Raw genomic sequence first — 27,338 nt, 5'->3', positions numbered from 1 at the left:
TTTTATCAATATGATGTTTGCTTAGTCTAAGTCAGTGGTTCTCAAACTTGGAAATGCAGCAGAATTGCCTAGAGGGTTTATTAAAATGCAGATGCTAGGTTACCTCCTCCTGAATTTGTTATTTATGAGGTCTAGGGTGGGATCCCTATTGGCACTTCTGGCAAGTTTCCAGGTGATTCTGGTCTGCTGGTCCAGGGACCACACTTTGAGGACCACTACTTTGATGCACACTGGGTACTGTGCCTGTCAAATGCTTTGCTCCAGGTAAGTGTAAGTTTCCCTGTTTATAGTTCATGATTCTAACTTCCTGGCCAAAGCTGACTCTCTAAGTTATAGGCAGCCAACTCATAGGCCAGGTATCCACTGACAATACAGCCTGGGCAAAAACTTGAACTAGCTGATGGGATTTTTTTCCTTCACGGATTTGAAATGTTAAGAAATGAAAGAATAGGAGGATAGCAGTGAGAATTAAACCATGAAGTTACAATTAACCAATCATCATGGCGTAAAGTTCCTTGGCAATCCAGGCATACGGGAAAGCAGAGACTCTGAGAGACTATAAAAATGATAAAAAAGAAGAAGGAAACCGAGAAAAGTTAAGAATTAAACAGAGCAGAGAGATAATGGCACAAATCCCAGTGCTCTCTAAGGTAAAAATCCATTAACTCCTGCTGTGAGGGCCTGAGTTGGTAGCTATGTTCCAGGACTAGTTTCTGTGACTTGGTCCACAATCAACGCACTCATGGATTTCTTCAGCTAACTTTAATTTTTTTTGTGCACTAAAATAAATCAATAATTTTAAACAAATTAAAATAAAATTGAATAAAATAAACATACTCAAGTTGTGTTTTTTAAAATTATTTTGAGTAACCATGACTCTTTTCTACTACCAGTGAGAAAAACATTTTTTTCCCTTTTATAATTACTTGCAAACTGAAATTAACTTCCGTACCAAGCCAGTTCATGGCTCATATTCTCCTTTCTACTACAGGTTAAATATCCTTTGTCCAAAAAGTGTTTGGGTCCAGAAGTGTTGCTGATATCAGACTTTTTCAATTTTGGAATATTTGTACGTATAATGAAATATCTCAGGGAAGGCAATATTTAAAGACAAAATACATTTATACTTCACATATGCTTCATATACATAGCCTAAAGGTAATTTTGTATAATATTTTTAGTGCACCTTTGTTTTGGCTGCAACCCATCACAACCCAACACATGAGGTCAAGGTGTGGAATTTCCCACTTACGGTCTCATGACACACCCAAAAGGATTCAAATTTTGAAGTATTTTGAGCTTTGGAAATTTGGATCATAGATGCTGTACCTGTCCTAGCAGATCTGACCAAGCTCTCCATCAACTTGGCTGGAAGCCCTCTGGTGAGTCTTTCTCCTTTCCCACTCATCCAAGTAGTTACCACAGTCTCTGACTGTGTTCCCACAATGGTTGCCCATCCACTTTCTCCTTCTCAGCCCCCAGCTTTCTTCCTTAACACCGTGCTCTGCCCTCCCTGGCTTGCAGGAATCTGCCAACTTCTTAGCCTCAACCATAAAAGCTTCTTTTTAAAAGAGAGGTGTTCATGTGATCCGCTGATGTGAAAGCCTTGGGTGGCTTCCCAAAAGCAATGGTCAGCCACTGTGAGCAAGGCTGTCAGGCTCTTGAACCTTGATTTATATCCATTGGGGTAGGCAGAAAATGGTCACCAAAGATATTGGGTCCTAATCCCTAGACCTTATTGGGACAAATGGAGTTTTTGTAGACATGGTTAAGCTAAGGATTTTGAGATGAGATCGTTTTACATTATCCTGGTGGGCCTAAATGCAATCACAGTTAGCCTTATAAGAATAGGAGTGGCGTTACATACACACAGAGAGGAACAGGCCACGTGACGATGGAGGCAGAGGCCAGAATGATGTGGCCACCACTGTGGGACATCCACAGCCACCGAGGAGGCGCCACCAGCCCCCTGATCCTGTGCGTTCCTGTAGAGGGTGTCTTTCCCTGTTTTACACAAAGGAGCCCCCTAGGCTAAATGCTGCCTGTTAATAGTAGCCTACTCAGCAAAGATGACCAGTGATTTAAAATCCATCTGGGAAGTACACAGAGGACAAACTCATGAAAAACTAAATCAAACACATTTTTGCTAATGAAAATGCTAAACATGGCTAATGATCTTTATAAAGTAAGATATACAACCTTGATTGTAACTTTAATCCCTTTTCTATGTCAAAAATATATCTTGATCCAAAATGTGCCTAAAATCAACCAAAACAGACAGTTTGAAAAATGTCTATATAAGCCAGAAATCAGAGCCCCACACTGGGAGGATTGATCTATCCTGACAATTAAAAACAAGAAGAGGTGGAACCTCTACAAAAACTCTCTTCTGATGGGGGGAAAAAAACATTCCAAATGGATGTAGATGAAAGTGTTTGAAATATTATCAAAGAGTATCATCAAAGCAAAAACAAGCCAGCAGTTTGGGGCTGCGGGGCCTCTAACAGAAACCACACTCACTGAGCAGGTTCAGCCTCCTTCTCTACACCCTCTCCGCTTCTCCAATTGGTTCAGCTTAGAAGGTGAAGGGTGGCTTTTAGATGGCACATCCAAAATGAAAAAGAGGAGTCATAAAGCCAAGTTCCTATTGGTTAAATGTGAGCTTCACTGGGCTCCATACACAGAAGTCTCATGAGGGGACGAAGCACGGGAGTGAGCCCATGCGGGAGTCAGCCAGCCTCTGTGGGCACAGCTGGGAGGCATCAGGAAGGAAGAAGCATTCAGTGTCCTGCTGCCTAAGTACAAACCAATGTGCAGAGTTCCCAGCTTAAATTTCATAGAAATGCTTCCCTGGTCACTGTCTCCCTTTTACTCGATTCTCTCTGTCCCCATAGCTCACTCCTTCTGCCACCAAGAACATTGTGTCACCCAAATGTCCCTATCATGTCTTCACATTTGTCTTCACAGACTTCAAAGGTTTCCTTCATGTGGAACAAGCTTTCTAGTTTAATGGAAAATCAGCCCCCACCCAACACTACTTACAAAATTGCTAGCAGAACCAGAACTGCAAGATTGAAAACAGAGGTTAAAAAAAAAAAAAAGAACTATTGTCTCTCCAGTTTGTGTAACTTAGAGAGTTTTTTTTTTTCCATTTGCCTCCTCTTTTTCTCTCTGTTCCCTAAAGCCAAGATCTAGGTTATCAGTCCTATCATTTAAAAAACAACAGAGAGATTCAGCTTGGCTTTCCACTTATGGATCCAGAAAATCTTCCTTCTTTAAACATGAAGTAAAAGCACCAACAGGTCTTTCAAAGAATGGCCAATAGGTGCTCCCTGAGGACCAGCAAGAATCACCACCCAAGGACACCCATTGTGGGCTCTGGCCATAGAGGTGGGATATTCCGTGTGCCTATGGACCCAGCAGGGTATGTGAGAGTAGGACAAGCTCCGCAAAGTGATTCTGATTCATACCCTGGCCTGGGAACCACTCTATCAAAGTTTTGTGCCCCTTATTCCAGGTCAGGCAGTGTAGGATGGTGGTTGAATTTATGGGCTCTGAAGTTGAACTTCCTGGGGTCAAAGCCTGGCTGTGTTCCTTATGAGTTGTGCAGTCTGGTAAGCCACTGGGGTTAGTCAGCTTAGCATGGCTGTGACCAAAATACTCAACAAAAACAACTCAGAGGAGGAAAAGTTTATTTTGGGCTCACAGTTTCAAAGGTTTAATCCATGGTCATCCAACTCCATCACTTTGGGCCTGAGGTGAGGCAGCACACCATAACCAAAGGAAACTGCTCACTCATGGTGGCCAGGAAGCAGAGGGAGTAAGAGAGGGAAGATGAATTCTTCCAGGGCACATCCCCAGCACCCTCCTCTTGTAGCCATGCCCTACCTGCCTCCACTTACCACTCAGATAGTTCATTCAAACTAGAATGGACTGATTAGGTTACAGCTCTCAAGATCTAGTCATTTCACCTCTGAATATTCCTATACTAACACAGGAATTTTGGGGAAACACCTCATTCTAAACTACAACACCACTTAAGTTTCTCTAAGCATTAATTTTCCTGTGTGAAATAGGGAGCACTTCATAGAGTAGTTGTAAGGATTAAATTAACTGGTGAATAGGAAACAGGACAGTCTCTAGCTTGGGGCAGAGGGGGGGCAGGTATATACACTTCTGCTCTTGTCATACAAACCAGTGTGGAATGGAGCCAATATTTGGACCTCTTCATATCATCCCACAAGGCAAGCTCAGGGTATGTAAATTGGTAGTCTAATGGCCACAAGGACCATCCTTCCATCCTTTATTTTGGCTGTTACAAAAACAACATTCTTCTTCCAATGTCAGATCAAATGCCTTTAGAAACACTCCAGTTCAAATCAACAACTTTCTATTGCCAGATGCTCGGCTGACCTCTTCAGTGAGTTACCAGCCTGTCACTTGAATTTCTGACACCCCCCACCCCAGGTTTGCCATGGGTGCCATGCCCTGCAGTTACTCTGGCATCTTTGTGGGAAACTAACCACTGTGTGATGTGGTGGGTGGTGTGTGTCAGTCGTGCAGGGGTGACCCACACTCACAGGGCTTCTCCAGAATGGGTACCAAAAAGCTCCTGATCAGAAAGCATCTGAGCTTTTAGGTGGCCTTGAGCCATATCGTACACCTCCCCCAACTGGAGAAGCATTTGGCCTTTATGGTGACACAGTCCATGGTTTGGTGTGTATACTATTTGAGTTTGTCCACCAAGGCCTCAGGTGTTGGAAGCTTGGTTTCCCAGAGTGGTGATGTTTGGAGATGGACCTTCAAGGGATGAAGACTAGTGGAAGGTCTCTAGGTCAAATGAAAGTGAGCCTTTAGAAGAGACTGTGGGCCCCAGCCTCTCTGGCTTCCTGTCCGCACATATAATACCTTCCTCTTGGACATGACATCACCATGATGCTGACCTCCATTATGCCCTTGCCAGAAGCTAAACCAACGAACCAATCTTGGATTTTCAGCCTCCAAAACTGAACTGAACATATTTCTTATTTCATAAGTACTCTGCCTCAGATTTTTTTTTATCATATCGAAAAACTAACTAATATAGCCTGGGATCCAATAGGGATCCATAGTTCTGTACCAGGACTATGGGGTCTCTCTGAGGATCAATGATTCTTACACTTAGGCAATTTTCCTCAGTGTACTTTAGGATCATAAAACCAAACTTGGAACTATAGACAGTCTCCCCATATTTCCTCAAATGTGTACTATTTATTGGACTTTGTGATTCAATGTGTATAACAGAAATTGAACACATTCACATGCTAGTTCACATTCATCCAAATTAACTCTTCAAAAGATAAGTTGCAAATATTAGTTTCCATAGCTCCTGTTGGGCTAGCCTCAGAAAGACTATTCAAAATAATAAATGTGAGCTTCCTTTCTTTTGTAGTGTTACTTAATCTCTGTGAGTCATTAGTGTCACACACCAATGTCTAGTTTTCCTCTTGACTGAGTTTCCAGGCCCTCTCATGATGAGAGTCCCTGTGACCATTTCTGTCTAGTGGGTTAAGAGTGGAGGGAACGTGATCATTTTCAGTCAAAGTTGTTCCTCTCCCTCTGCACAGGGATTGGCAGTATTCCAGGAGCTTTTTCTTGACCCTGGGCCCCGGAGTAAGAACAACATGGAGGAGAGCACCTGCCCAAGGTGTGAAAATATAAAATGTGAATCAAAACTGGATTGCATCCTCAGCGGTTTTGGTCTACTGAGCTTTGCGTGATTATGGGATTTTAGTTTTATGTTTTGGGTACTAGGGATGGAACTTGGCATGTGCTCTGCCACTGAGCTACATCCCCAGCTCTCTGGCTATGAAGATTTGGGGTTGTTGGTTTCCATGGTATTATTTAGCTCACCCTGATTAATGAAATCCTACTCGCTAATACCAAGTGGGGAAAAAGACCTTCCAAATCACAAGGCATGAAGAATGGGACTATGCCTTGGAGACTCTAGGCTGCACTGAAGTCAGCTGCTTGTTTGCATGTTAAAGGTTTGGTCCTGAAGGTGGCATTATTGGGAGGTGGTGGAACTTTTGGGAGATGGGGCCTTGTGGAGGATCTTTAAGTCACTGGGGATATGCACTTCAAAGGGACCATAGACCCAGCCCCTTCCTTTCTTCCTCTTTTGCTTTCTGGCTGTGAGGTGAGCAGTTTGCTATATCACGAGCTCCCTGCAATTGCCATCTGCCATTCCCACCAGGGGCCTAAAAAACAATGGCTCCACCCCAATCACAGAACCTCCCAAACTGTGAGCCCAAATAAGCCTTTTCTAAGTTAATTATCTCTGGTATTTTCATTATAGTGATGCAAAATTAACTAATACATTAAATCAAAGGTTAAGAATGATATAGCAGTTTTAAAACAAGGCTGCAAATTCTTTGGAATTGCTTTTATTCAGAGTTAGGGTCTCTTCCCCTTCCCCTTGAATCTTGGCAGCCTTATAAATGCCAACCAACCCAGTTCAGCAGAAGTGATGTTATATGACCTCTAAGACTGGATCACAGAAAGTCAGGAAACTTCCTGACACAGTTCTGAGCAGCTATGTTAAGTCTAACTATCCTTAGGCCAAAAGGCATTAGGTGTGGCATTGAAGAAGCCTTCAGAAGATTCCAGCTCCCACCATTTGAATCACTCCCCATGTTGAGTCACTCCCCAATAGACCCCAGACATCATGGAGCAGGGTAGTGGGGGCAAATCATCCCACACAGCCATATCCAAATTCCTTGTCTAAAGGATTCATGAGCATGCTAAAATTGTTCTTGTAGTACCACTACATTTTGAGGCAGTTGGTTAATAAGAGCAAAAGGCACTTCAGGTGAACTTCTTGCTTAACTGTTTGCTAGCTAGAGAAAGAGTGAAGGGTTAAATGGTGTGAGAAACCCTACAGTAAGTTGGTTGAGCACATGACTTTGTAGCACATGACTTTGTAGTTCCATCTCTAGCACTAACTAGACAAGGTTCCTAAACAACTTTGTGTCTCACTTTTGAAATTGGGATGCTAATGATAGTTTCTACTTTATAGGGTTGTCATAAACATGAAATGAGATAATACATGTAAGCACTTATGTGCCTGTCACATAGTAAATACTCAATTAATGGTAGGTATTAATAGTATTATTATTATTAAACATTTCCAGTCAGTTTTAAATTATGATGTTTTCATTGCCTGATTATTTACAGGCATCATAGCAACTCTCAGACATGAAATCTGTTTGCTTGGCTATTTTCCCTACAGACCAGCAATTAAAATTCAAATCTGAAGGCCATACCCCGTCTGCCCTTAAATTGCCACCAAGCCACACATCTGAGCTGTTCTTGCAAATTAGCACTAATGAGCATAGAAGAAGGGATTTTTTCTCCCTCATCTCATCACATGGCAGGGGCGCTCTTCATTGACACATTCCACAGCTGACAACTGCATTCAGAAACAGGCACACACAGTGGTTACAAGGCAGGCAGATGTACAAACAGCTTGGCCCTCAGCAGTGTCCCCAGCCCTACACTTGTGGCTGTCTCGCTGCAGACTGCCAGGCAGCCTACTCTGATAAATATGCAAATATGTCGCATGCACACTTGAACATCAAAGGCATTCTCACTCTTGCTCAAGCAGACCTGGAAGCCAGAATACCATCTTTCCTGACTGGTATTAGGTCACAGCAATACAATTGGCAACACAGTAAGACAGGATTGATCTTCTTACTAGCTTGCAATAAGTACTTGGAAGAGGAAATGCCTTTTCTTGTCCTCTTCCATCCTCTGCCTTGGGTTCTAAAGTTTTGATTCTTGTTTAGCAAATTTTAATAGATGACACTATTTTGTGCCAAGCAATACTCCAAAGTCTTGTATTAAGCTTCTGAGTAGGTGGCATCATACCCATTTTAAAGATAAGAAAATTGAGGCTCAGAGTCATTGTGTAACTGGCTCAAAGCCACAGGCTAACAAGTAGCAAAGGTGAACCCTGAACACGGTTAATGATGATTTTAACTACACTTGACAGCCCTTATATAGTGAGAAAAGTTTCCATTGTCTGAAAGTTTAAATCATATTTGTCTTATCCTTGTTGTAAAAGGTCTCTTGGTAAATTCAAAACTGCCTTCTTGAGAAGTGTGAAGTAGGCTGAGTGCAGTGCTACACACCTGTAATATCAGCAACTCAGGAGGCTAAGGCAGGAGGGTTGAAAGTAGAAGGCCAGCCTCAGCAATTTAGCAAGACCATGTCTCAAATAAAATTTAAAAACAGCATGAAACTGGGGATGTGGTTCAGGGTCCCTGGGTTTAATCTCCAACACTACCAAAAAAAAAAAAAAAAAGAGGGAAGAAAGCAAGCGATATTTTGTGCCCGTGGTGTAGCTGAGTAGTAGAATGCTTGACTAGTATGTACAAGGTCCTAGGTTCAAGTCTCAGTATGACCAAAGGGGAGTATAAACCAAACTAATCACAGAAAAGTGCATACATACTTGACTTATATGTAAAAATGATGCTTGTACTTCTGAAAACAGCCTATTTGAGTTTTAAACAAGCCCATAAAATTGTTTTCTTATTAGCAGAAACACAGTCAGCACATATTGTCTGCATCTAAGAATTTTTATCAGAAATACTACATGAGATTAAAGGGCTTCTCTTAATTCCTTTTGGAAGAATATTTATCATGAAAAATGTTTCATTTTATCACATGCTTCATGTTTATTTTGCTTTCTACTTTTTAACTTAATAACCTTTGTGATAGTGTCCTTTATAATGTCATTCCTAATTGGTTATTTTTTTTCTTTTCTTTTTTAGTTATATATGAGAGTAGAATCTATCTTGATATATTTATACAAGCATAAAATATATCTTATTATAATTAGGATCCCAGTCTTGTGGATGTACTTGATGATGAGATTCAATTAGTGCAACCACTCTGGAAAGCAGCATCGAGATACCTCAAAAACTAGGAATGGAACTATCATTTCACCCAGTTACCCTACTCCTTGGTATATATCCAAAGGTGTTAGATAATTAATTTTTATATATGTTCCTTGAGGCATGAAAGGAATTTTACGCTGATGTTGCTTGGTATACAGTCTATATATGTCCATTAAGTCAGTTATTGTAACTATGTTCTTTAAATATTCTTCATTATTAATAATTGTTGTATCTACTTATTATAATATAAGATATTCTGGATTAGTGAGGATTTTTCTGCTTTTCTCTTTTATTTTTGTCAGTTTTTGCTTTCCAAATTTGAATGTCTTCTGGAGGAACTAAACCTTTTATCATTTTGAAGACTCTCTCTCTCTTTTTTTTTTTTTTTTTTTGATACTGGGGATTGAACTCAGGGGCGCTTAACCACTGAGCCACATTACCAGCCCTTTTTAAATTTTTTTGTATTTCATTTAGCGACAGGGTCTCACTGAGTTGCTTAGTGCCTTCTAAGTTGCTGAGGCTGGCTTTGAACTCGCAATCCTCCTGCCTCAGTATCCCAAACTGTTGGGATCTCTCTTGATCTTTAACAACACTTCTTATATCTTACCTTATTGAAATTAATAAAACTTCGGGGTTTTTTTGGGTAGATTTGTGTATATACTTCCTCTTTTTTTGAATTCTCAATTGTGTACTTTTTTTTCCTTATAACTTTTACACCAAGCTGATATTTGTTCTTTCTTAACATCTAGACTGTTTTTTCCCTGAACCATTTAGTTTAAAATAAAAACCAACAAATTTGAGTTTAAAATCTATCATCTTATATTGTTTTTATATGTTTTCCTCTACTAGGAAGATGTGTTGCTTTCTTCTATTTTGTTATGGTTACCTAGAGATTACAACATAAAACCTTGATCCATCAAAGTTTTAATATTTATCTAGACCTCCAAGATATGCAAGATAGGAGGGTAAGGATCTTACCTTATCTATGACTATTCTCAGTGCTTATAGTTATTGTTTGCCCATTTTAGTTCTAATATCAAAATGATACATATTTTCAGCACCTCAAGATATTATTATTAAAGATTAATATAGCTGATGTTCATTGAAATCAACCTCTCTTTAAACATTTTTTTTTTTTTGCCGTATTTTCTTCCAAATGCCCCTGGGGCATCATTTTCCTGCTGTCTGAAGTCAACCCTTCAGACTTCTTTTTATGAGGATCTGCTGGTCGACTATTCTTTCAGTTTTTGTTTGTTCAAAAATGTCTTTGCTTTCATTTTACAAGAAAGTCACTAAATTGAGAATTCTAGTCCTCTGATTTTCAGTGTTGCTGTTGAAAAATTAGTTGTCAATCAAACTATTGCTTCTTCATTTTGGATTTTCTGTGAGTTTAGTCTGATGTGTCTAAATGTGAATTTATTTTTCTCTCTCTCACTTGGCCTTCTCGGGGCAGTGGATTGATTTCCTTTATCTGTTCTGGAAAATCTCAGCTATTATCTTTTTAAGTTCTGCCTGTATTGCAGTCTCTCTCTCCGCTCCTTTTAAGTCTCAGATTAAATTATGTTAGCCATCTCGAGCATCCTTCATGTCTCCTGCCTTCTCCTGTATCTCCTACCTTTTCTCTCTCCAGCTGCATTGTATCTAGTTTCTTCGGACATAATTTAAGTTCACTAATACTTTTCAGTTTCTATTAAAAATGTTTATTAGGTTCTTAATTTCAGTTATCTTTTTTCAGTTCTTTAATTTCATTGCTTGATATCTTTTGATAGTTTTCAGTTATTTGCTGATGTCTTTGTATCTGGTGCTTTATTTCCATGAACATAGTGAAAATATCTGTTTTGCATTCTGCACTGAATACATTTTTCCAATATCTGTGGATTTCTTGGCCGTACATGCTTCTACAGATTCTAGTACATGAAAAGTTGTCTCTTCAAGTGCCTTGTAACCTTTTATTGTGTGCTGGCTATTTTGTTTGAAAAATTACTTTTGGAAGTAACTTGAAATAATGGATATTGTTAGCTCCGTTCATTTTTTTCTCTCAGACTCCTCATGGAGCTAGTAGTCCCAGCTAGTTGTTCATGGATTTATAACTCTTTGGATATAGTCTGTACTTAAATCCATAGAATGTTCCCTTTTGAGTTTATGATCTAGAACAGGGGTCACTCATTATGCCAGGTCTCTACCTTCGGTGAACTCTTAATGCTAACAATACCTGAATCTGCCACACAGGTCTGCCTTTCAGTTGTGTCTTTGGTTAATCCTCTGGATAGCAGAGCCAGCCCTCCACCTGGACCCATGCCTGTCTCTACACCTGTGTAGATCACCAAAAGTACTGTTCTTTAGCCCTTTGCCTAGACAGGCTATCCTAGGATAGAAAGCACCCTGGATCATTTCCCCAAGCTCCATCCTCCTTCCTGGTCTTGTTACTATCTCATTAGGTCATTGGTCTTTATGCTTTTAAAAAGATGCTTTTTTTTATAGTTCTGGGGTTTTTTTTCTTTTCTCTGGAAGGCTTAATCTGAATCACCTAGTCTACCTTTTACTAGAAGCTAAAAGTTCTTCACATAGGGTTTGTTTTATTTTGCTATCATTTTACTATTAATATTTTAAAATGAAATTTTATGTGAGAATCCAAGTATTTGCTTCTTTTAAAACCAGAAAATCTGGCAACCTTGAGCCCATATATTATTAGCAAGGCAATAACTGGAGTGAGCTGTGTCCCCAAAATGCCCATTATGTTCCACTCTCCTAAGCTCACCCCAGTCTAGATTTACTGCCTCTCCTGGTGGGCATCTGAATTTATAACTACTGCAAAAGCAATATTTCTTAAAATTACATATCCAAAAATCTAGGACATTCTAATTTATCTTTTTTGAATACAGAGCTTAAAGACCACTGGGGAGGGCAGGCAGATTACATAAGTAACCCAGAAATCTTTTAGAGAAGAAAGAAACCGGAATCTCAAGCTCTATTCCCTGAGATACAAACCCTCAGCATGGACTGAACTGACCAAGACTCATGCACAGGACTAGAATCCAGGAGCTGTCTGCGCTGGGCCCAGCCCTCCCGGAACACACTGCAGCCTGAAGGGAGCAGCCACACTAGGGAGGCTGCAGGGTCGAGATGCTCAGGCCTTAGGCCCATTTTGACAGGGAGAACTCCTGGGTAAGTGAATTTCCAAGAGTAAGGCCTCTTTTCTCCTTCCTCCCTGAGGAACCACCAAGGACTAGACAGAAACCTTCAGTGGCCAGAAGGTGAAGACCCGGCACCTCCATCTCTCTTTCAGTCCAAGTCAGGTTGAGGCCCACCCCAGGGGACCTGTTTCTCTGGGGAAAGAATTAACAGGCTTTCTGCACAACTGTTATTCACAGCTTACTTGATGGTTACAAGTAGCTTTGAGGCATTCAGTTTCCAGAGGATACGGCGTTCTAAGCCAGAGCCACTTCAGTGGACGGGATTTGACAACATAAAAGGAAGTAGGAAGTCTGAAGAGAGACCTGACTTCCCTCTGGTTGGAAATTGAGGGGCTTGAAAATTACATCTGAGAACAATCTTGGAGGGTGGGTTGCGTTGTGTTGTTTATATGCCAGACTAAAGATGGCCACCGTGGGTACTCTAATTTATTTCCTGTCCTCAAATAAGTTGACCTTTAGTAGATAGCAACAACCCTTATGGCTTCAGCTCCACTGTTCAAAAAATGAAGTTCATATTACCTTTTCTGACGGAAAATAAGAGAAAAAGAGATTAAGAATGTCAGTGTGTTCTCAGCTCTGAGTGAAAGCCACCGTAAGCCACTAAAATCTGAGGCAACACCTTTCTGCATCAGTGGACACTGTCAGCTCAGGAGAGGTGGTCTTCATTTTTGTGTGCACTGGTCCCCTGCATCCAGCTAGAGGGAACACAATCAGATTGCAGAGGGACCAGACGATGGTGAAAAAAGGAACAGACGTCACTGCATTTGGAACCCATTCATAAGGGTGTATCAGTTTCTAAAGCAAAAGGCAGGACCATCACAGGGAGGGGAATTAGCAAGGACTCCCACCGTGGAGCAGAGCTGAACAGCAGAATTGAGTAGGAGAAGCAAATTGGAAAGTAAGAGAACTTCTGTGATGAAGGCCACCTGAGTCTTGTGAAGGAGGCAGTTCAACAAGACAGTCCTAATGCCAGCTATTAAAAAGCTGGAAATGAGCCCTCCACAGGGAGAGAGCTTCTTGCCTGCAATCTAAAGACTATTAGTGGCATTCACTGATGGTTAGTATGCATTTGTGAGTGCAATTTTGCCAAAAGAACATGTTCTCTCGTGTTCTTCGCCTTTCAGACTCAGCTTCTACGTAACTCACAAGTGTTTTAAATAATTGGCCTTTTCCTAGTTGTGCTAGACAGTCTAGGCACAAATTTAGAAGGCTTCATGTCTTGGGAAAAATCAAATTAGAACTTCCTTTACTTCATCCAGGGGTTATTTTGAATCTCTCAGCTCAACTAGGATAACTGTGTGAAGAAAACAGTCTCACACTGCTGCGTTGGTACCGAGGAGGTAAGGTTTCTATGGAGATGCAAGATGGAACTAATGTTGTTTTTTTTTTGTTTGTTTGTTTGTTTCCCTTTTTTTGTTAATTGACCTGAGAAACAGGAATAGGTTTTAAGGGTCTTGGGAACATTTCTTTGGATTATTTTCTGCACTTTTGGTAATTTTCCAAGAGTAGGAGAGAATAGCAGAAGCCAGGTGCCCTTGTAACTGCATCCCAACTAGTTGGTTTGGCATTAGATTTATCTGGCTTAAAAGGAAAGCCAATCCTGCAAAGCACAGATAGAAACAAAGATCCTAAAGGTCACCTCCAGCAAGATTTCTCAAACTTTAATAGGCACCTGAATCACCCGAAGAGCTTGATAAAAAGCAAAATCTGATTTAGCAGGTCTGGGATAGGGCCTGAAATTCTGTATTTCTAGGGTGCAAGCAGATGATGCTAATGCTGCTGATCCAAAAACTACCCACTGGGTAGCATGAGTTCAAAGTAGTACTAGAAATAGTATAAAACTGTTTTTGAAACTTTTCATTAGATCATATCCATTAAAGGGAAAGTGAATTTGTAATGATTATACATTCTGAGCAATATCAGTATGATATATGCCCTGCTAACATGAGTGGGATCAGCAACTTGATTTGCCAATATAGAAATACCCACTATTCAATGATAGTATAAAATGTACAGCTGGAAAATCTTAGTACTTTATCATCAAGCCATTTTTATTTTTTGGCACACCACACTGACCCTCCTGACTGTAGTTTCTGAGGATGTAACTAAAAGCAAAACAAAACAAACAAACAAAAAAACCGGAAAGCACATCAGACTTATTGCTTCTAGGTGACATAGGGCTGCCTTGGAAGGTGGATTCGGAGGTTACTGTTATAGCAGGTGAAATGCAATTGTGCCTTGACACCAACTCCTGGCAGCCCCATTCACTCCAGAATTCCCTGCTTAAGTGGCTTCCTATTCACTGGAGAGCACATTCATACTTTTCTTTGTTCGTCCCGTTTATTTCCTTTTCTTCAGGCATTTTCCCTTTTATGTTCAGTGTTGCTCCTCTGAAAATCATTGTAAGCAACTGCTTTAATTTGGAAAAAAAAGAAAGAAGCCAAACACCTGAGTAAAGAATGACTTCATCCATGGCTGCTCAGAGGGAAAACAAACTCAGTTTCTCCTTTTATACATTCACAACAAAGCTCAAATCTGTGATTCTAAAATGTGTGGGTGTTTCTCCTTACCAGAGAGTAAGCAATCCATTTTGGAGCAGATACCGTCTGAGCATCCTCTAACCCAACTCAATCCTGATGGCCTCTACCTGGAGATAGCATCATATCAGATAGTGTCCCACCATTATTAAAAAAAAAAAAAAAAAAAGACTGCCTTTCACCCTTGTCACAGGTTGAGGGCTCAATCCCACAAGAATGCCCCACTTCAATCATAGGAAATTCTGACCTACTGATTCCCAACTGCGGTTCTCAGGAGTCCCTCTTTCGACTTGAATAATTTGCTAGAGAGGTTAATAGAACTCAGGGGAACATGCTTACTAGTTTAGGATAAAGGGTATTTTAAAGGATTAAAAAAAAATCCAGCCAGATGAAGAGATGTATAAGATGAGTTTCAGAAGGATCCAAACACAGGAACTTCCATCCCCAAAGAGTTGGATGAGTATGTGTGGGGTTCTTTAGATGAGAAAACACTCAGACCATATGTTTTATCCTCTGTATAAAGGGAGAACGTGCAATTCCACTGCAGCTAATTGTTTGCATGAAGGATTGCAGACCTAGTGCATCAATCTTTTCCCCCAAGAGGAATCAGAAAATAGGATTCATTACAGTGTGAATATTCTCAGGGTTTTTTTTTTTTTTTTTTTTTTGTCTGTTTGTTCTTTTGGTTGGCAATGATTTATATATATTTAAATATATAAATCAGGGCTAGGGACAGTTTGTGAGTCCATGAAAACCAATCTGAGAATCAAATGTAGCTTGCAGCCACTAATTGGAAACTTTGAGACTGCCTGGTTATATTTTCATGAACTAACAGCTTATATCATCCTTTATTTCCTTACATCCACTTTCCAACTTTAGAAGTTAATAATTGTGGGAATTCCATGCCTTCTTATTGGGCCTCATTTCTATTTTCTCTCTCCATTAGTCAATATGCTGGCTCAAGAGAGTTATTTACAAAATATAACTTATAAAAATAACCAAATTAAAAAAAAGAATGACTTCATGAACAACAGTTATACTTTAAGACATTTCCCTTTCATGTTTGGTTGTAATCGAAGGCCAACTTTGGAGATTTCCAGAGATATTTTTTTCCTAAAACCTTGAAACACATCCATATATACAAAAACATACATGAAAACAACTGTAATTCTACCTTTTACAAAATGACTGTATAGCCAAAAGTCATTTTAATTAATTTAATGTCTGGATTTCTCTGAATGTTATGAGAAATTGTGCATAAGGTGTCAGTCATAGTCAGAAACACAAAAGGTAATTGTCAACATGTTAGAGACCTTGACCAAACCCAGGTATCCACTTGGCTTTGGGTACAGTCCATGAACTAAGAATAACTTTTATGTTTTCAAATAGTTAAAAAGAAGAATCAGAAGATTTTTGTGACATGTTAAAATTATTTGAAATTCAAATTTCAGTGCCCAAACGTGTTGTTGTATTGGAATAAAATCTCATCAATTTGTTCTTGTAGTATCTGTGTCTGCTTTTGTGCTACAGAGCAGTTGAGAAGTTATAACACAGACTGTATGCATAATGTTATAAATTGTGCATCCTGTTCCCCAAATTTCTATGTTGAAGTCCCAATTGCCAATATCTCAGGATGTGACCTTATTTGGAGATAGGGTCTTGACAAAGTTAGTCAAGTTAAAAGAAGATCATACTACTCCAACGATTTGTGTTATGGTTTGGATCTGAAAGCCCCTCCACCCCCACCCCTATAGGCCCATGTATCCTCAGGAGGTGGAGCCTAGGGGAAGGAAGTTAGGTCATAAGGGTCATGCCCTTCAAGGAGATACCCGTACCCCAGCCCCTCTCTCTTTTTGCTTCCTGCCTGCCATGAGGTGAGCCACTTTGTTTTGTTATGCATCTCTGCCATGACTGTCTCACCATAGGTCCCCCAAACAAAAGGGCAAACCGACCATTTACCTCTGTAAATGTGAGCCAAATAAGTCTGTCCTCTTTATTATCTGATTATCTCAGGCATTTTTATTTTCCAGCAACAGAATACTGGCTAATATAATGGATGTCCACCACAAAGGGGAAATTTGGACCCAGAAACACACTTAGAGGGAAGACAGCAGACAGAGACAGGAGAAGAGAGCCAATCACAGATCAGGGAGGCCTGGAGGGGGGCCTTTCCTCAAGGCCCTCAGAGGGAAGCAGCCCTTTCAACATCTTGTTCTCAGACCTCTTTCCATTTCTGGAGAGAGGTTTAACCCACCTGGTCTATAGTGCTTTGTTACATCAGCCCTAGCAAACTAATACAACCAGCAAAGCCTAACCTATTTATTACCTGGATGTTTACAGAAAAAACTTACGGACCCCTGCTCCAAGGGACCAATTTTTCTGTTCAACACTTTGAAACTAGTAAGCATGTACTTCGTGGCTAGCAACCGAGACTCCAGAAATCCCTTTTTTCAATGAACCCGTTCTTTATCTCACACCTACTGTAGTGTTTAAACAAATACCCTCTGACATATGTGCCTGGAACAGCCTAGAATAGCACATTATCTTGGATAAAATAAGATCATGAAACAAGTCCAACTCAGTGCATCTCCTCCACACCAGGAAGAGAGTGATTCAATAAACTCCATGAAAATGAGTCCTAAAGGATGGGGGAGTGAGAGAAAAAAGAAGGGAGAGACAGTTGGAGAATCTCTAGCTCGTTTTTGAATCTTCAACAGTGTGGTATATCTACATGCCATAGCACAAAAGACCTGGCAGCCTTTTTAAAAGGCTCAGGCATTTAGAAGCTGTTAGTTCTGCTGGGAATCCTCCCATAGATTCAGTGAGCTAAGATGTTAATGAGAGAGGAACAGACAAGATAGGTTAATTCCATTAGAAAACTAGTTGCTCATTAGTCTGAGAATCTTCTATCCTCAAGTGAGCAGAAACTGATCTATATTGTTACTAACAGCAACAACAAAAAAGGGCAAGAGCAATAATATTAATGACAATCAACATATATTAAGTATTTATTCATGGGCCAGGGATTGGGCAAGATTCTTCATATGAATGTGATTTAATCATTACAAAAATTCTATGAAAGTATTTTTAGCCCCATTTGTCTGAGACACTGAAGTTTAGATAATTAAGTTGCCCATGACCACAGAATTGGAACAATGGCAGAACTCAGGCATAAAACTAAACATCTGATTCTAAAGCCCAACCTTTGAACTAGAGGCTATCAGTCCAGCATTGATGGTATGTGAACAACCAAAATCTTATCTGTTTATCCTTATAAATGTTAGCCACTGGAAAAACTGACAGTGGTTTTATCTCTTCCTCTCTCTATAAGCATATCTGTCTATCCTGATGCTTTCACATGTCAGGGTCTCGCTGACCCTGGAAGGAACCACACCTGCAGGGTTAGTTGTTCTTAGAGGTAACCTACAACTCACCAGGAGAGGGAGAGTGCCTTTTTTTATGAAAACTAACCACTTTATCAAGCTCTCACCGGGCTCTCACACTTGGGTCAATATTTTCCTCCCTAATCTTCCCAAGACCAGTTACCTAGCAATAAGAGAAATCCCCTGTGCCCAGAACCTGCTGGAATTCTAGCCAATCCTAAATCTGCTTTCCCTGCCTTTGCCTAGTTTTCTCCTCAAAAACCATAATAAAGGCTTTTACCTAAAAATTGCCCTTTCCTTTTCTTTCCTTTTTTTAATATTTTTTTTATTTGTTGATGGGCCTTTATTTTTTATTTATTTATACGCGGCGCTGAGAATTGAACCCAGTGCCTCACACAAGCTAGGCAAGCGCTCTGCCACTGAGCCCCAGCCCCAGCCTTGCCTCCTGGCTAACCCTGGGGCTTCCCCCAAGTGGCCTGGTGGAGTATGTCATGCCCCCTCCTCTTGGGAAATATGAGTAACAACTATTTTTTCAATGATAGCCACCCCTGGCCTTACCATAGCTGAATAATAATGAAACCTACATTTTAAGCCGTTCTTGCAGCCTCGTCTCACTCCACCCCTACATCATAAAGTGTGGAGTACACACATGGCGATTTCTAACCACAAAAACCACTCAGAAATGAGACCCTAAAAAGGAACATAAATGCAGAATTTCATAAGCTTTCATAATTTCCCCTCCTGCCCAAAACTTAAGCACCCTGCTATTGAAATGCTGCCTTCCTGGAGTCTGTCATACCTCCCAGCATTCCTGGGTTGCAAAAACTAAGGACAAAACAATCCCTCACCTGCATCTTGAATGGGAGCTCTGAGCATGGGACTAGGATGTCTCACTTCAAATCATCCCAGAGTAGACAGGAGAGCGAACACAGCCAAACTCCTCCCCATCACAGCCCAGGTCCTGCGTTCCCCCTGCAAGTGCAGCATGACCATGATACACAACCCAGGGAATGTCCCTCCGGATGCAGCTGATTGCAATTCTAGTCCAGGGCTTTCTTCTGATGGTCACAGTGTTCGAGTTCACAGTCAGTATGCATTTGCTAAGATACAGTCTTGTTTATGAGAAAAGCAAATGATTTACCACCCACCAAAGAAGGGCACTGCTTCAAAGAAAGCCTGAATCATGACTAGTCAAGAGACCCAGCGCAGCTTTCTGCTGAAAGGCATGGAAACTTGGTTGTGCATCTGGGATGGAACAAAGAGAATGCTGGAAAAGCAGACTGTGCTGGGTACAGCTTGTCAAGCCCATTCATCTGGCGAGAGGAGTTGTGAGCAGTGGCCCTCTGTACTTGTGTGACCAATGCAAAATCATTCATGCTCCCTTTTCAGGCTGAGTAAACAAGATCCAGCCAGACTCGGTGATTTGTGGACATTATTAGCACCGAGATAACCAATAGCTGGTTATGCATGTGTTTTAGACGTAGCCAAGCAGAGGCTCCACAATAAAATACTTTGGTAAGAAAGTGACACTTAATATTTTAGAAAAGTGAGGCTGGGGTTGTGGCTCAGCAGTAGAGTGCTCGCCTGGCATGTGTGAAACGCTGGGTTCAATCCTCAGCAGCACATAAAAAAAAAAAAAAAACAAAAGTATTGTGTCCAACTACAGCTAAAAAATTTCTTTTAAAATTGTAGATAAGCAGAATAGAGCCAAAAGAAAAAAATCAAAATATTACATTTCATTACATTTGTTTTAAAAACTAATTTTGTTTTTATTTTGAATTACATCAAGGAGGTAGATAGGGGAAATAATTTTTTTTCAAGGTTTAGAGTTTTTAAACCTTAAATAAACTGATCACCACCCCCACAAAACGGATCAAGGTACAACTTCTAGCTCCTCACTGTTCTGTTCTTAAGGCCCCTAGGTTGTGGGAAAAGTTGGCAATGCCAAGATATTCTTACAAAATTTGGAATAAGGGTCCCCTTTGTAGATAGGGTACTAAAGGCAGATTTGAGTTGGGCTCTGTCTGCGGGATGGACACAAGCAGTTTACAGTGCAGACACCTACTTTCTCCCAAATCCTAGTGGTGTCTAGTGTTGGGAGACAGGACCGTCATGTACCTCGAAGGGAGTTTTGCTCACAACCACCAGCTAAGGAAAAGGCCCCTTGTCATCAAAACTCTAAACAGCCCTGGTCTTTAATAGACACTGATCTCTGGGAAACAGCTGCCAAATTCCCAGCCCAAGGGAGTTTTCCACATGTCAACAGAGGATCCGCCATCCCAGGGAGTGTCCTTGGCTCAGTGGAAAGCAATGCACGCAATGCAGATTGGGAGTCCAGGTTTCAATATCTAAGCAAGAAAAAGGAGGACTGTTGAGCCCATGGGGGTTTTTCCAGGAGGTAATTTACTTAAATGAGTAGACATATGGAAAACCTGTACATGTTTGTTGCTTTCCCAAATTTAATTCTGCTCTGATTTGTGAAAACACAGCTGCACTGAGTTCCCTTCTGCACCACTAGAGGGAAATCTAACCCACTTGACTAGAACTTGTTTCTTCTTAAACAGGAAAAAAAAAAAAAAAAAAGATAATCACAGAACACACATATTAAGGCTAAAGTATTTTAAATACTTTATTTAAAATACTAAAGTATTTTAAGCACTTTAGCCTTAAAATCCTTTCACCCTTGCCTATATTTTTAAAATTGTTTGAATCTATGGGGGCATAGAACCTTCTAGAAGAGTATTAGCCAGCTATCCTAACTGGACAGGAGCCTTCACTAAGGAGAAACTGTCCTAACAGACAATCTGAATCCCTTCCAGGTCAGCTTGAGTTTATTTCCTCAAATTACATATTCATTAGGTATGGAGAACAGCTGGTCATCTTTCTCCACCTCGTATTACTTTTTAAATTCCTGAAGACCTCCAGGTCATGCCTCTCTTCCAAGCAAAAATGAGCCAGCTCCCTAACTTGGCCATAGCATTTATAGTCCGATCCTCTCACCACGTGTTTCTTTTCTAAACTCTGTCTGCATCATTCCACCCTCACTGCATAGGTCCAGATTGCAGCAATACAGATTAAATTCTAGGGAGAAAAATGAAGTATTTCCTCATGGTTTTCCTTGCATATATAGCTATTGAGATATTACTGTGTAGGTTTCCTTTTTAAATAACATAGTAATGTTTTTGATATATATTTAGCTACTATGAGTCCAAAATGATGCTCACTCTCTCTCACACGTAGATATATATCCACATACATGTAAATATATGCTTTCATCTTGTCATGTGAAAATGGAATCGCTAAGTGAATGTCTTTATACGTGTCACTTCTGAACTCCATTATGTTTCCAACTCTTCCACATCATATACGTTATTTCCACTTTAATTCTATTCTCCAAATTTTGATCAATCATTCCAGATTCCTTAACCTATAGGCATTTTGAACATTATTCTTTTAATAGTTTCAAAACCGATTCATTGCTGATTCAAATAAGGGAGAGAAAACAGTCATTTACTACTTTTTGTAGGTTTGAAATAACAAAAATATATATTTGGTTTTTGTCCCCAGTTCTTGACACAAATGCGAAACTCTTGAAACTTCCTGAGTGTGCATGTTTTTTCGTTATTCATATTCCAAACATACCTGATCTATGTGAACAATGTGACTCTCAGTGGGTCCCTCCATGGCTTCAGATTGATGACTGCCAAGGATCCACCCAGGTGGTCAGAGAGTTGGAACTTTCAATCCCATCTCCTGGCCTTCAGGGAGGGAAGAATGGCTGGAGGCTGAGGTCAACAACCAAGGGCCAATTATTTCATACATATGTAATAAAACTCCAATAAAGCCCCCTAAACAATAGGGTCTGGACAGATCAAGAGAGCTCATTGAAAGTCTCCACACTCCCCCATTGGAGGCTTGCCCTCTTCCATTGGCTGATTCTGAGTTCTATTCTTTAAAATAAACCAGTAATAGTAAGTAATCTCCTAATTTCTGGTAAGTTGTTCCAGTGAATTATTAAACCTGAAGGAAGGTCATGGGAATGCTGGAATTTGAGGTTGGCCAGGCAGAACTATGGGTAACCTAGGCACCTCACTTGCAGCTGACATCAGTACTGGGGCAGTCTTGTGGAACTGAGCCCATAACCAGTGGGGTCTGAGTTAGCTCCGGATAGTGTTATAATTGAACTGAGTTCTTGGACACCCAGTTGATGTCAGAGACTCAAAAAACTGGTTAGGTGAGAAGAAAGCCTTTTAACAATAATACTGAACTAAGGCTCCAAATGTAGGCTTGGACTTAGACTTAGGTAGGAAGAAATTCTTTCTCCTCTGGACCTTAAATGTAACTATGGACATCAAAGATTTTATTATAAGAAAGACCTATTTTGACCCTCCAGTGGGTCTGAATCCCTCACTCAACTTCTTGGCCTGCTCTGGGGGCCATTGGAATGATAAGAAAATAGGTACGTGTGAACTATCCAGAATGGAGCCCTGTAGATTATAGGTACCTTAATAATGGCAATTTATTTTATTCAGTCCCCCCATTACAGTATGAAAGCCTGATGGCAATACCAAGGTTCACACTGAATACAGAATATTCCAGTTTACCATGTAACATAATCAGTCAAGGGCATTCCAAAGTACTTAATAATACTCAACCTTTCATTCATTTGGCAAAATTCTACTGTACATTTACCATATACCAGCTGTTATTGGTATACTCATCACCTGGTATACTGCTGGTCCAAACAGTTAGATGAGTTGCCAAGTCCTAGCAGCAGGACTTTGTATTCAGAACTGTAGAATGAGGGACGCCAATTTCTAGTGTCTCCACAGGTTGGTTGTACCCAATCCTGCTGTTTCTGGTTACCTGTGAATTTAAAACCTTTTGGCTTATCCCTTTTTTCCAAATTACTACCAGTTGCTTTGAGAGCTTATTGAAGGTCTCCTTATTTCCACTGTTCAGTTTTGCATGTGTCAGGTGGTGCTGCCTATGGGACACACAAGTGGAGTCCAATAGGCAGTGGAGATCCAAGTCAACCGGACAGAGACCAACCTGTGGAGACACTAGAAACTGGTGTCCCTCATTCTACAGTTCTGAATAGAAAGTCCTGCTACTAGGACTTGGCAGCTCATCTAATGCTTTGTTATTCAAAGTGTGGCTCCTGGACCAGCAGTGTACCATCACCTGGCAGCTTGTGAAATGCAGAGCCTATGGCCTTCTCACACTTAAGTCAGAATAGCACTTTAGCAAGATCCCCAGGTATTTTGTATGTAATTAAGATTTGAGAAGCCCTGATTTAATTAGAATCAGAAGTCCCACTTCAGAATAATTAAAGTAGAATTTCCAGAAGTGGGGGACCTAGGCCTGGATATTTCTATCAATCTCTTCCAAAGGTTCTGATGTGCAGTCTGGGCTGAGAACCACTGATCTCTTTTACTCTTTCCATGTTCTCTCTTCTTCAGAAACCCATCTCTAGAGAGATGTGTGGTTCTACAATAGGATGAAGGCATGTAACTCAAACAAACAAGTCTCCTAGTTTATTGGGGACAGTCTCAATGTGTTCACAGTGCCCTCCCTCAAAAAAAAAAGGTATCCTGTTTTCCATAGCAAATTATATATTCTACCTTCATGAAATAAAATGGCTCTGTACTTTCCATTTCTGGATTGTTAAGTCATAATAAGAACAGGTAGAACAAGATGGCAGATGCCCTTTGGTTTGACAGAGGAATCAAATATAGAGTGACTTCTGATACTTAGATATTAGTCCTTAAAATCTTCTAGGTATAAATTTCTAAGTTGCAAGGAAGGTTGGGGAGAATTAGACTTCTCCCAAGGACTGGGGTTTGATGGAGTGTAGATATATTCTACCATGACACTATCAAAGTCAATGGTTGATTAGCCTCAAGCTGATTATCAGTCTGTAATTATCCTATCCCTGAAAAAAAAATTCCTTTCTCTATGGATCCTCTATTGTTCATTAGCTACTCTGCCCATGGGCTCCAAAGTACAAGGGAAGACAGTGAATAAAAAGTTAATCTAGTAGTTCCGCTAGTAAATTGGGTGGGAAAGATGTACCCAATCCTGCTCTTTCTGGTTACCTGTGAATTTAAAGCCTTTGGCTTATCCCTTTTTTCCAATTACTACCAGCTGGTTTGCGAGCTCAATGAAAGTCTCCTTATTTTCAGTAAAATTAATCTTATATTTTTAAAACTATGAAATCTTTTAGCAATTGGCCTTTGGTTACTTCCTTCCTGATTTTCCTAGGACCCAAAATGAGGGCAAAGCATCATTTATCTTCTTATCTCCTTCCCTTACCACCATTTCATATTTCAACTTATGGCATAATTATTTATGCAAAAAGACACAAATGAAAAGTCCACATGTAGGAGATCCAGGAACACATTGATTATATCACAACTTTTCCTAGTTGAATCACTAGGTTAGTTCTGAATACTTTTGCAAGGCAACGAGTGTAAATGTCTACATCATGCTCTGTTCACATGTGCTTAAGATGTCTGGAAAAGAAATGACTCATGTTCAAAATAAAATAGCCAGATGCCGATAAATCAGCTGAGAAGAACTCTGGAAAAATGACTTGAATGTAGATGGCAATTGAGTTAGGGTGTGCAAACATAAAAAACTACCTGTTGAATTGGAATAAGCTTATCAATGGAATCTCTGCAGATTACAGAGTTACTTTAAAGGGTGTCTGCATGTATGCATAGGCACAGGGGTGAGAGCAGAGTGGGTGTTTATCCTCTGCTTTCTGGGCTACAAATTAGAACAAGCTGAAAGGGTTGGAGGGATTCTCTCTGCAGCTGAGAAAGCAATACAAGCTAGTCTCTCCCTGTTGGGCCTGGATCAGTAACAACACCAGCAGCTTGAGAACATGTCTTATCTTTGATCTCTGTTAACAGTTAACCAAAGGCCTTTCCTTCCAGAGCTCTTGGGAGGGTGAAGCAGGTGGTCCTATAAAGTTACACTTAAAGGGAGTCCCCAAACACTCCAGTGCAAGTGTCTAGGTAGAGCTGAGCAATAATTAACACAGGGAGGCCTGATAAGAGAAGCTTCTTCCTTTTCCTTAGGCGTTCGGATTTCTTTAAAATTTTTACTCTATGTTAGCTTGACCTGTGCAATAGGACTTAAGTTGGTGAGTCAATGATGTGCAATATTTTAACAAGAAGTTCTATTTTAATATAACATTTTTAGGGAGATCATGTGCTAAATATTCTGAGGCACAATTAATTAGGCTTGGGAAAAACTCTTACTCATGATTAGAAAGCAAAGTAATATCAGATCAGAAGAGCAACATCCTTAAGCCAACAAGATGAAATATTTTCAGTAATGGGGAATAAGATGAGCATTATTTAGGTTTTCTTTATCCACACAACCTTCTAAATACAGGCCTTTAGAGTTTTGGGCTTCAAAAATTTCCACTCTGCTTTTATGGACCACTTCAGAGAGATACTCATCTGGGTGTAGAATTATTTTCATGCATGTCTCCTGGCCTGGGCTTAGGGAAGAGAAGTACATAGAAGTAAGCAAGTATCATAACAATTTACCCTGTGCAAATAGGGAAAAGAATGTTCAGAAAAAATAGCCCTGAGTCAGAATGAGTCAGAGCTGGGGAGGCCAGGAATATCATTCCTCACCCTGTACGTAGCTGTGGACTTCCAGGGCTTGCTTCAAACTCCCTTCCCAACATGGGATGTAGAAGAGTGCTTTATTCAGAAAGAGAGGGTAAGCCTCCATCTAGCTCTTGCAATGATTTGGTACTATCTTGGGCAAAATGTACTTACCAGAAAATTATTTTGGCAGACATGGCCCCTTCATGGCATGGAGTGCCTGTGATCCTGGGAGGAAGGACCCAGGGCTGAAGCTGGCAATGTGTCCTGCCCACTCATGCTCCCAATGACCCTGGAAACAGCTCTCTGGCCTCTCCTTCCTCATTTGGGATTGTTTTATTTCAGATAAGTCTTTTGGCTAAAAGTCAGGTGTGAGGATCTATATAGCACCATTATGACCAAGTTCCTTGAGATTCTCCAAAGAAAGATAACCATGAAAACACAAATTAACTAAATGAATGACAAAGAAAGAAACTCCTCCCAGTGTCTTATTCCATCCAAAAGCATATTATAGCTGGAAATTCTGAGCAACTCCACAATGAGAAACAGTATTTCTCTGTTTCTCTGCTTTTCCACAAAGAAGTATATGCAGATATTTCAGCTCAAAGAGTCATCTTTTTGAGGACTCTGCAAAACCCAAACTGAAGCATAGACCAAGGAGACAGGAGCAGTCAGCAGCTGCTGTTGATGTTTCCAATATCACAGGGGGTTGTTTTGGGTACTAGTCAATATTGTCTGGTACTTAATGACTAGGGGAGTGGGGAAACTTATGTTGAGCTATTTGTGATTACTGAAATGGCCTCAGAGAGGAAGCTAAGGATTGCATCTACACTGGTACTTCCAGGTTATGGTCCAATTCAGAGTTTTCAAAACACTTGGAGATGCATAATTTACACAGGAATAATCAGACATTCAACTAGTTTGACTCTAACTTGAAAATTTTTTAACTTATCTATACAAAGTGCCTTTTCTTAGTATCACCCCAATCAAATTGCAGAACAGTCAAGAGAGCCGAGTTGGGAAATAGTGGTCTGAACTTGTAAATAAATGCTAAAAAGAAATTTTTTGGTTTGCCATCAACTGAAGCTTTCAATATGCCTTTCCATTAAAGGCCCATGGAAGATCTTGAAATTTGCTAGGAGTGGTGAGACACATAGTGTGGAGAGAATAGCTCTGCTTTTGTACCTGTGGTTCCTGGTCATGACCGCTGGGATCCCTCTCGTAGCTCTCTGCGTACAGCCTGATGGTGGCTCTCACGCCACTGGAGGAACTAAGCCTGAAGATGAGCCGTGATGCATCCGAGAAAATGATCCTCAGGCCCTGAGACCAAAGACAACCAAAATGGATCAGTGAATAAATGATCAAGTAGATGATAAATAACTCCAAGCCACTGTGGCAATCAGCATGAGACTATGATCTAAAAAACATCAGGGTCATGACAACTGTTCACTGGCTTTGCGTGCTTACTCAAGTGGAACAGTATGGTAAACCTAAATGCCTCTTGAGGTTGTCCACTTGTCTCTTCATTCTATTTCTGTTGCTCTGTGGTTAATGTTGGTGAGGGTTAGGATCAAAACTATGAGCAGATGCTTAAGTTTCCCTGGTCTGGTGATGTGAAAATCAGGAAGAAGTAGGGGTAACGAGATAGGATGATATTTAA

General features: G+C 40.4%; 1 protein-coding gene across 1 annotated transcript in view; it reads right to left on the bottom strand.

Moving 5' to 3' along the window:
• Positions 1 to 27,338, bottom strand: part of PGM5 (phosphoglucomutase 5) — a 173,406-nt gene that overhangs the window by 5,526 nt on the left and 140,542 nt on the right. The window contains exon 10 of the mRNA XM_081280925.1: positions 26,864 to 26,998. Within this exon, the coding sequence (XP_081137051.1) occupies positions 26,864 to 26,998 (135 nt within the window). The remainder of the gene's footprint in view (positions 1 to 26,863; positions 26,999 to 27,338) is intronic.

The sequence above is a fragment of the Spermophilus citellus genome, assembly GCF_964194105.1.
Source record: "Spermophilus citellus genome assembly, chromosome: 2".
NCBI lineage: Eukaryota > Metazoa > Chordata > Mammalia > Rodentia > Sciuridae > Spermophilus > Spermophilus citellus.
This window is presented reverse-complemented; position numbering and strand designations above follow the sequence as displayed.